The 11,211-nt window shown below is 38.3% G+C and overlaps 1 protein-coding gene across 1 annotated transcript in view; it reads right to left on the bottom strand.

Moving 5' to 3' along the window:
• Positions 1-9,170, bottom strand: part of LOC106784806 (protein hairy) — a 15,909-nt gene extending 6,739 nt beyond the window's left edge. Inside the window, exons 1-2 of the mRNA XM_014744725.1 lie at positions 8,744-9,170; positions 2,923-3,150 (exon numbers count right to left, since the gene is read on the bottom strand). Coding sequence (XP_014600211.1) covers positions 2,923-3,150; positions 8,744-8,917 — 402 coding nt within the window. The 5' untranslated portion in view covers positions 8,918-9,170. The remainder of the gene's footprint in view (positions 1-2,922; positions 3,151-8,743) is intronic.
• Between the last annotated feature and the right edge of the window lie 2,041 nt (positions 9,171-11,211).

An 11,211-nucleotide genomic window follows, 5' to 3' on the forward strand; every position in this document is an offset into this window, starting at 1 on the left:
TTTTTTTTTTTTTTTTTTTTTTTTTGAACACATCGACATTTTTTTCTTTCTACCGATTTTAACTTTTCGCGAAACGATACATACGCGTTAAGATTATTCGATTTTTGATTGATAAAAAATCTAACGTACATTTGTAAATGATTTTTATTAACAAATTGATAACGATGTTGAAAATATTGTATTATTTAAATAGAAACTATTTTGTAGATCTATTTATCGTGATTATTATATTCTGTATACGTACGACTGTACGCAAACGTACAGGTCACATGCATACTACTTGTGATTTTATTTATTATTCTCTTTTATTATAAAACTTCTTCTCTTTTTATTTATGTTGAAACGGCTACGAAGCCTTTCTCAATGTCTCTCTCTCTCTCTCTCTCTCTCTTTCTCGTGCGTTATGCGTTATGTAAAGCATCATTAGTCGAGTTCGCATTCGCGAACATAGTCCATCCTGTCTCGAACGATCGTGATAATCGTCGTGATTCTCTCTCTCTCTCTCTTTCTCTCTTTTTTCTCTCTCTCTCTCTTTCTTTCTTTCTCTTTCTCTCTTACACACTCCTATGTATTACTTCCCTCGTTTCCGCATTTTCAGTCTATCTTTTTTTCCTGGAAAAACGTGGCCGAGTGGAAAGATACGCATGTAAGTATTATATATCTATATATATATGTATACATGTATATATGTATGTATGTATGTATTTATTTATGCTCTCGTACAGTTAACGCTTAGCGCCTCTCTGTTCGCGGCACTTTTATCGCTGCGGGCAGAGAACGCGATAACGTTTCCATACGTATACGAGACTCTTATAGTAGTCGTCCTGTATTTTTGTCGATCATCAAGCAAACTTTATCGGCACGACGCATCCTACGATCGTTGTCGGCTTTGTAAGAGTTTTTATATGTATATACGTATGTATGTATATGTTAAGAGCACGAACATTAAAGAATTCGAACAAATTTTGAATCATAATAAATATATATATATAACAACGTATCACTTCGATATTATATTTTTATTATAGATGATTATTTCTTCGAAATTTGTTTAATTGAAGATAATCGTAGTATATTTATGAATGTAATATTTAATTTAATATTTACGTTATTGTATATCTCGTTTAATTTTTCGACTTTGAGTAAATTCCGTGCTTATTATAAAAAAAAAAAAAATAGAAAATCATCTGTATCATTCCATATATATCGTATATAAATGATTGTCAATAAAAAATAACATATAAAGTACAATATAATATCGATCCCCGAGACTCTAATCTTTTCACGCAAGCACGATTTCAATATAAAATCAGCAAGCAGCCAATCTCTTGAAAAGAGATCGCATTTTTCCGAAGGCGTATCGCGTGAAAGCGGGTATTTACACACGTAGAGACAAGTATTACGTGTTTCTGTTCGTCCTACCACTTTTGGGTATATTATATGCGGTGATACACCTGACTAGCTTATCCGGTAAATTCAGTCCGACGGTGTGCTCGAGACTCTCAGCAGTTCTTACGGGGTGTCTGCTTTCAACGAGTTATGCCTCTTCTAGGTTCGTGGTCGCATCGTTGCACCTATACCTACCTAAGTGTATATACATACGTATATACATAGACACACACACACGAACGTATATATATATATAAAATATAAGTATGATCACGTCCCTTAATGCGCTTCGAACTTGCTCGAAAGTCACGCGAGAGTTTCCAACGACAATCCGATACTTCGATCGAAGGAAAGACAGAGATGGATAGATGGAATCGGATAGTATACGTTTACGTGTGGGATATATGTGTGAGTGTGCAGGTAGAAGCATAGTGGGGTACCCTTAGATTCTTCCTAGAGAGAATTCCACCCCCACTACTATTCCACTCAACTACTTTTCTTCTACTGCTCGTCTTTCTATCTATCTCTATCTTTCTTCCTTCCTTCCTTCCTTCCTTCCTTTCTTCTTTCTTTCTTTCTTTCTTTTTTTTTTCTCTCCTTGCCCTTCCTCCCTCTATTTTTCTTTCTTTATTTCTCTCTTCGCTCCCTGGTTTCTCGACGTAACACGAACCAGTTCTACCGAGTTCTCCTATTACACGCTCTCCGAACGCGTTGGAATTCAACTTCCCCTCTCGCACTTTCAAACTACCCCGTGGCGGTGCGAAACCAGGCGGGAAAAAGGATAGACGACGATGACGATGACGACGACGATGACGACGATGACGGTGGTAACTATCACGGATAAATGATCTACGACAATCGTGTCGCCTTTCCAACGACTTTTTCTATTATGCCCTGGGCAGATCGTAAGATAGATCGAAAGAACGAATAATAGATCCTGTCGATCCTGTTTTCTTTCCCCCTCTTTATCCCTGTCCCTTCCTGCCCTTTCTCTATTTTCACAATATTCCGAACTAGCCTCAAATTATATCGGTCGAAACGATTTCTCTTCAAAAACTCGAATTCACGATAGTTATTTTAATCCAGTTAGAAATGATCTCATTTCTTTCATGTTTCACGTAAAGACAAGATTTAAATGAAATTTTACGTAAGCTGATGTTATGTCGATATTGAAGATAAAATATATATATGTGAATGCCAATAATTATGACAGTGGACTAGGTTGAAAAATTTGAAAAATTTCTCTTATACGATTTACTTTATATTACCAATTTTTTGGGATTTAGTGTTCTCATTGAATGGGTCATTTTTATCAGCAATAAATTGAGAAACAATGCTGCAATATATAGTTGTCTACTTATAGAAAAAATATTTTTATAAAATAAATAAAAAACAATTTTTTTTAACTATAACATTATATTGCATATTGTCATAATTACCCCAGCTCACATATATAAAATAATAAAAATAGAGAAATATATATGTAAGGGTGTAGTTAGTGTTGGTAAAGTTATATACGACGACAACACTTACCTCCCTCGAGCAATCTTGGTAGCCGGCCTTGTACCTGGACAGACCAGGTTGTGCGAGAGATCTTTGCCTTTGGAGATGCCTCACCGTCAACTCCAAGATGTCAGCTTTCTCGAGTTTACTGTGCTTCGTATTCTCGAGCCGAGCGCTGTCAAGGATCAGCGCCTTTAGGGCTGCCAGGGATTGGTTGATCCTCGCTCGTCGTCGCTTTTCCATTAGTGGTTTGTTCGCCTGCAATCATGCGAGATACAATAACGTCTTTTTTTTTTATTGCTGTTATTGTTGTTGTTTGCGCATTTTTATTTTTTATTTCTATATTTTTTCTCATTTCTTTCTTATTTATTTTTATTTTCGCTGCGTTTTTCTTAATATTTTTTTGTTTTGTTTTGTTTTAATCGTATCGTATCCATTTGCTTGTTCAATTCTTTAATTATTCATCATTAAACTGTGAAAACTGGTTAACGAGAATCAGGACGTAGTAAATAAAAGTTGTATCGAGAGATTAAAACGACGACTAGTAGCAGTAGCAGTAGCAGTAGTGGTAGTAGTAATAGTAGTTATAGTAGTAGTAGTAAAGATCAGTTCCGTTTTAGCGATCCCGTTCGATGTCCAATAGGACACGAAAGGCATACCTTTCTTTCTTTCTTTCTTTCTTTCTTTCTTTATTTCGATCGGTCAAGAAGACGAAGAAGCAAGGAGCCTATTCATGGCCTAGCTTATACGATCAGCTGTGAGAGATGAGATGAAAAGTCGAAAGTCTTGGAGAGGAATCGAAGTGGAATGAAAGAAGAAGAAGAAGAATAAGAAGAAGGCGGAAGAAAAGAAGGCTGGGAGATACGACGCGGCAGTGCGTGTCAGAGCACTCTGTTCTCTCATAATACAGCATCTTTCAAACAGCTCCGTGACGACGAAGACGAACAACGAAGACAACTCGTTGTGTGCTTCTACTGCTTGCTTGCTTCCTTCTCTGCCGGTGCATCTCCTGCCTGCATTTCTTTTTCATTCCTTTTTCTTTTCTTTTCTTTTCTTTTTGTATCTTTTCTCGTTGCTGCTCTCGTGTCTCACAATTTTTCTTTCTTCCTCTCTCTCTCTCTCTCTCTCTCTCTCTCTCTATCATTCTATCTCTCGACGAGTTTTTCGTACAACATACGAGCCCGGGTCGCTGGCAGAGTGCCGACGTCGCCTACGGCGATGTCATTCCTCAACCGAAGGCAAGAGAGAAACAGAGAACGTATAGATTTGTATGTATATATACGTGTACGTGTGTGTATAAGCTTAGAGAGAGAGAGAGAGAGAGAGGGAAGTGTAGCGAGACGATATCGTGGGAGCAGCGGTGTTGTTGTAGAATACAAAAGAGAGAGATACCCAGATAGAGAGAGAGAAAGAGAAGGGGTATATAAAGGGTTTCCCGCTTAGCTGTTAGAGAGTAGGATGCAGCAGAGCACGAGGTGTAACGGAGGGGCCAGGAGGGTGAAACAAGGTGAAACGCCATGGTGGCACGTTTACACGAGAGCGAAACGGCGAGTAAACAAACGAGTGAGTTGAGCTGAGCTGAGCTGAGCCGAGCCGAGTCGTTGTCATCGTCATCGTCATCCTCAGTACCAGCGTCATCATCATCATCATCATTGTCGTCTACGTTGAGTTACCCTTACTGTTAGCAGCGTATACGTGACTTCGTTCCGCGTGTGTGCTCACGCGTAAACACGCGCTTCTACGGTTTACCATCACCACCACCACCATTACCATCATCACATATGCGTGCGTAGTATTCTCTACGTGTATACACAGGGATTGGTTCGCGCGTGCCCGAGTTATTTTCTCTCTATCTATCTATCTATCTATCTATCTATCTCTTTCTTTCTTTCCTTCTTGTTCTCTGTTTCTCTACGTTTCCCCCTTCTTTTACCGCACCCTCGTCGACACTCAGAGTGCACGCGCGCGTGTCACCGTCGTTGCCACGTTCGTTTCACCGCGTCCTATTATTATTACGAGAGCCCCACGCGCGCGAAGAGCCTCTCTAAAGTCCCCGAGCAACCTCCTCCTCTTCCTCCTCCTCCTCCTTCCTTCACCACCACCTCCTATTCGTATACGCTACCGCACACCGTTCGTTCGTTCGTTCGTGATCATCGCAGCAGATACCGAACGCGCTCATTCCACCTTTGCGATTATCACTTCGGACGATTTCAAAGAAACAAGCCTGGATATTATTATTATTATTGTATCTTTTTTTATCAATTCTTTTTGTTTCTTTTCTTTTTTTCTTTTTTTATCTTTCTTACATATCCTTAATAATTTTATGTCAATCTCTCTTTTACTCACCGTCCCCTTATTTTTTCTTTTTCTCTTTTTTCATTTGCTGTTTTTATTATTAATATATTTGAATGTCGCGTTGCGCGCGCGTCTTTAACTACTTCTATTACTAATTGTCTCGTTCCTTTTTTTCATACAAAAACCTCGATCTTAACGCTGACCTACGAGATCTTTTTTTTTATAATACTGTCAAGGACTGTCAAACGTGGTGGCAAATTAATCGAAATGATTTCGAATAGTTACTCATGAATATTAAATGTCATTTATTTACGATCGTCGTCGTATTAGATACATAACAACACCTCCCCACCCCTCCCACACCCTCCTCCCGACGATTGTAAAACGTGACAACGTGTTTAATACTTAATTCATCTTTTCTTCTTATTCAAATGCTTAAATCGCAAAATATTCGAATGGATACATCTTATTAAATGTATACCAAAAAAAATACTTTACCGATGATAGAAATGATATTATACAATATTCAAGTTATTCGATTATTACATTAAACATATCTTTTCATAAATTATTATTTATTTTTTATTTAATCAGTTGTTTCTCTCGTTCAAAAATAAAATCCTTAATAAGAAGGTATCATAGGGAATTTGGACATCAAAAAAAGAAATTGACTTATCAAACTTAACTTATCAAAATTAAGTTCTACTTCTTTTTTTGATGTCCAAATTTCCTATGATACCTTCATATTAAGAATTTATTTTTATATATATATATACACACACACGCCATTTAAAAACGGTTTTCCCCAACATACAATAATCTAAATTTTTGAAGGAGATCCGTTCGTTATCGGATATAAACCAACCAACCAATCTCATCTCTCCGACGACAGATAATTAGAGCTTCGCTTGGTTGGATGGACCTCTTCCTGTTAAGTAGCGTCAATTAAGTTTTCAGTCGTTGGTATCGCGTTTCCTCGACGTCAAGGCGACGAGATGGATAACCACCGGAGACCAGCAATCGTCCTCGTCTCGTTCTCCTTCTCGTTGCCGTCGTTGTCGTTGTCGTTGTCGTTCTCGACCTCGTACTTATAGTTACTCCTATAAGCTTCATCATTTTACCTTCTAGTTTCTACCTTGGATCTTCACCAACTGCCATCGCTTTCATTAGCTTAGAATCTTCTCTTTCTCTATCTCTGTCTCTATCTCTATCTTAATAATTCTCTATCTTTATCTATATCTGTATTTCGCCATGCCCCAAGAGTTTACTCATCCGTTACTTCGTTGTATCCACGGGTGATAAACCAACGGATAGAACGAGGACAACCGGAGGAAGTTCGTCGCGGCATCGAGCTCTCGATTCGTTCAAACGGAACGGGTTGGCTATATGTTCATGCGAAATGAAGCACGATGAGAGAAAACTTATCATCCGATTGTTAAGATTTACGCCAATTATTATATTACTTTTTCTTTTTTTTTTTAATGTATAAATACGTTAAGTAATTTGTATATCTAATGTATTATCAATAATAAAAAAATGACCAATAACATATTTGGAAATACATGTATCTTTTTGTCATACAAGATGTGATTTGTCGCCAGGATTTCTTAAATATGTGATACTATTGAAATGATATCTAAAAAAGTTACTTTACCTGCAAAATTTGTTTGATAGATATTTGAAATATGTAATTCACTTTGTAACTGGAAAAAATTCATATCTTTAAATAATATAATATTGATTTTTTGATTTGTGATCTATAAATTCATTATTTAGAAAATTATTAGAAATCGTATACACCGTTCGTGATCGAAGAAGTAGCGATCCTTAAATGGTAGCGTTTCTAAGTTCCAATACTAGTTGTGAGTGTACCGAGACTGTCAGTTTATATGGGTGAACGTGTGCGTGTCCTGCGGTGAGAACCAATACTTTTCTCTCTTTCTCTCTCTCTCTCTCTTATACTAGGTTATTCCGTCTCTCTTTTTCTTGTTACTTCAGTCGTTGCAGCCGCATGGTCACGTATCACGTCTTCATGCGTGACGCGTACGCGAATTTGTGATTTGCATCGGTAAACCGCTCACGGCGAGTCACCTCGTTCCCCGTTTCCGATCCATTCGACTTTTCGTTTCGTCGAAAGCAGGATTCGCGAAACCAACTCTAGACATATTCACGAAGAACTTTCCTCCACCTCTTTTTCCTCCTCCTCATCCTCATCCTCCTCCTCTTCTTCCTCCTACTCCTCCTCTTCTTCGTACTTTCTTTTCGATCGAAAGTAAACTACCCAAAGATCATTTCGAGAATATTCTTGGAAATATCAAAGTCGAATATACACGTATATATGTTTACTTATACTATGAACCAAAAATGATGAACTCGTCATTTAGATTAGTTAGATATATATATATATTATAAAGAATATTTTTCAACGTTTTCAATTATAGGTACGAGTGTTAATTGCTCGTAAATACTTATTCGATTAACGCATATCGATTATACAAGGCTTTTCCGCACTTATCGTTTCTATCTCGTTTCTTACGAGACTAACGAAACTTACTTTTTTTTCTTATATTAGAAAAATCAAATAAGCTATTCATTACGTGTAGATAAAATTAAGAGTTATAATATATGATTAAATATCGAAATTTCTACTTTCCTGTTCAAATTCATTCTTATATGTCTGAATTTTTTGTCTTGACCTACTTTCCTAATGAAAAAAAATATACTATCAAATTTGTTGTAATAATAATCGAAAAAAAATGTAACGAAGATATCTTGATCCCTTTTTCCATATATTACTATTACAATTAGTATTAAATATGTAATAGGATCACAAGAATTGATTTTTCTTTCTTTTGTCATCATTTTCAATATTTGTTTCAGTGATTCTCGAAAGAAGATATTTATAATTATTATGATCGTTATCATTATGAAAGAAACTCAAGAGAAACATACTGCTGCTGCTGCTGCTGCTGTTGCTGGCACTCTCCCTTCGTTCTCGATATTGGTGCGGTCACTTGACAAAGAGCGAAGAACGCGGGACACGTTAGAACGGATGAAGGGAAGGAGGGTTGAAAGAGGCACGTGCTTAGCGCCGGATCGTATCACGCCTGAACTTCGTGGATGGGGATTAGAGGTACACGCAAAAGGGTCGAACGATGGAGGGTGCCAACGATATTTTCTACCGTGACAGAACAAACGGTCTCTCTCTCTCTCTCTCTCTCTCTCTCTCTCTTTCTTTCTTTCTTTCTTTCTCTTCCTTTTACATATATATATATATATACCCGTACGTATATATGCGTGGTGCATATATATATATATATATATATATATTTTTTTTTTCTCTCTCTTATGGGTAACAATAAGTTAACAAAAATACGTTCATTTTAACGTTAAACATTTGTTTAACAATTTTAGAAATTTTTATACGTATGATTATAATTTTCTACACAACAATATTCGAAAATTTTGTTCAATGATCACAATCGGGGAAAATGTGATAAATAATAAAAAGTGGTATTAAATAATAATAATAATAATAATAATGAATGATACTTACTCGACGTCCGTCCGAGTGTTTCGGGCTCGGGCTAAGGCTAGGGCTGGGACTGGGTGCCGGACTAGGACCCTGATGTACTGCTTGTTGGTGTTGAGATTGTTGATGATGTTGCCTGTGGCTATTACCGACTGATTTCTTCTCCTGGTGCCTCAGCGAGTGGAGACGTGCGGTCATTTTAACAGGCCGGCACGGCCCTCAAAAAAGACGTTCGCAGCACCCTACGTTCTTGTCTCAAAGTGGCCGAGGCACTCGGCATTTCGCGTATCACAATGTCCGAATGCGAACGAGATATCGTACGTTTGATAACTACTTTTTTTGTCCGTCAATCTCTAAGACAATGAGTTCGAGATCTGTTTCAAAATAATTTGTAAAATTTGTTAGAGTAACAATTTATTTATTTTTCTTCTTATTCTGTCTTTACACGAGAAGAAATAGTTTCTTTTTTAATAATTAACTTTTGTCCACAATTGTTATTATTATTATTATTATTATTTTATTTTATTTTGTTATTTTTCAACGATCACAAAAATTCCACGCTGAAAATCTTTTAATGTCATCACAAGGATAATGATGGATTTAACAAAGTCTTCGCATGGGGTAATAAATTTTCTCTGGATTGTGTGTGTGTGTGTGTGTTCGACACTCGATTGATGTGTGTGGTAGACGCACACAACACACCGGCGCAAATACAAACGGCCACGTGGTTGAGCGCGCGTCGCCGACCACTTGTCACTCGCGAGATCAAGAGAGACAGACGAGACTACTACGACGCGTCTCTTTCTACCTTTCTCTCTCTCTCTCTCACTCTCACTCTACCTAACTATTCTTTAGATCGTACTTTTCACCTCTCTTCTCAACTTTTCCCTTATACCACGAGAAATAGTGAGAGATGAATTAATATATATATATAGAATATAAGAGAAACACACGAGTGACGAGAATCTAGCGATCCTCGTCCCCGAAAGGAAACAATCCAGTCTTTTAAATTCGTCAAATTTTCTTAATCCTAATTTTATTCACACACTTTCAAATGTCATTCATTATTTTTATCCACACTTAAACTACAAACAAATATAATCCAATCGTCGTAGCAGTATATACGTATACTTTTTTCACGTTCTTCTTAATCCCAAAAGTGTGACACACACTCGTTGTACGATCTCTCACAGTCTTATTTAAAAAAAAAAAAAAACTATCGTCAATAATCAAAGGATCACTCTTCCACTTTAGTACTAATAATAATAATAATTATTATTATTATATATATACTTATTAGTCTTTATTTTGATATACAACAATTAACAAAGAAACGACACGAGGAACACGACAAAAATATTCAATCGTGTATTCGTAGATCGCGCTTCGCGAATGAAAAAAGTATAAAGAAGAATAAATTGGTAGGTAGAAGAAAGAGAAAAAGTTAAAACTGAAGGAGAAGAAGGGTAGGTTTGTAATAAGAGAAGAAACTGGCGCAAGTGTTAGACAGAGAGCAAATACGTCGAGCGTGCTCGCGCAACGAAGAACGCTGACGGACTGTGAGCCAACGAGCGATCGCTGGCGGCTTTTCGCCGTAGTTGGCGCGTGTGGGTCGGGGAAGTGAGGGGAGCTCGCGCCGTGGTTGGTCGTGCGTGGGGTTGTGGGCTTGAGGGGGTGGGGGAGAGACGTTCTGGCGGCGGCGGCGGCGGCGGTGGCGGCACTACCGTCGAGAGAGAACACAACTTGATGGGCTGCAGAAGGGTGCGAGCGGTGAAGGGAGTCAGACAAGGCTCGCTTGCCCGCTCACGCGCGCCCTTGCCTGCGGCTACGCGCGCTCTTTTCTTCTTTCTTCTCTCTCGACCGTGTTCCTCCCTCCTTCTGCCACCTTCTCTTCTCTATCGCACGTACTACATACACACACACACACACACACAGAACAACACGCAACACGCATATATAGAAAATAGTATATACATGGCATACACGTTCGTGTTTGTTCATTACATCTTTCTCACTCTTACTTCTTGTAATTCGTGTGGACATTTCCTTCTTTCTTTCTTTCACTCTCTCTATGTCTGTCTCTTTCTCTCTTTCCCTGTCTCTTTTAAGCTGGTTCGTGTTCACTTTTCGCATCGGTTCTTTTTTCTCTCACGAACGAACGTGCGTGTCCTTTCGTACCTCTCTCATGGCCGTTTTATTGCTCAGCAGCCACCGTAGTCTCTCTCTCTCTCTCTCTCTCTCTCGGTGGCGTCGAAGCAGGAACCGATTTGGATATCGGCGTTTCTCTCTTTTACTTTATCTTTCCCTTGGGAGAAAGAGAGAGAGACAGAGAGAAGTGTTTTTTAGCCGTCTGGCTGGCGAAGAGTATCGTAGCTCTCTTCTCGCTCGAGAGCCCACAAAATCGAACATTTTCGCGAATGATACGTTCGCTCCTCCGCGCGTAACGCGATATCTGCGTGGGTGCGGTAAATTTAACGCTTGAGACACAATTC

This window comes from Polistes canadensis, unplaced genomic scaffold, assembly GCF_001313835.1.
Source record: "Polistes canadensis isolate GaletaPanama2010 unplaced genomic scaffold, ASM131383v1 scaffold_40, whole genome shotgun sequence".
In the NCBI taxonomy this organism is placed as follows: Eukaryota; Metazoa; Arthropoda; class Insecta; order Hymenoptera; family Vespidae; genus Polistes; species Polistes canadensis.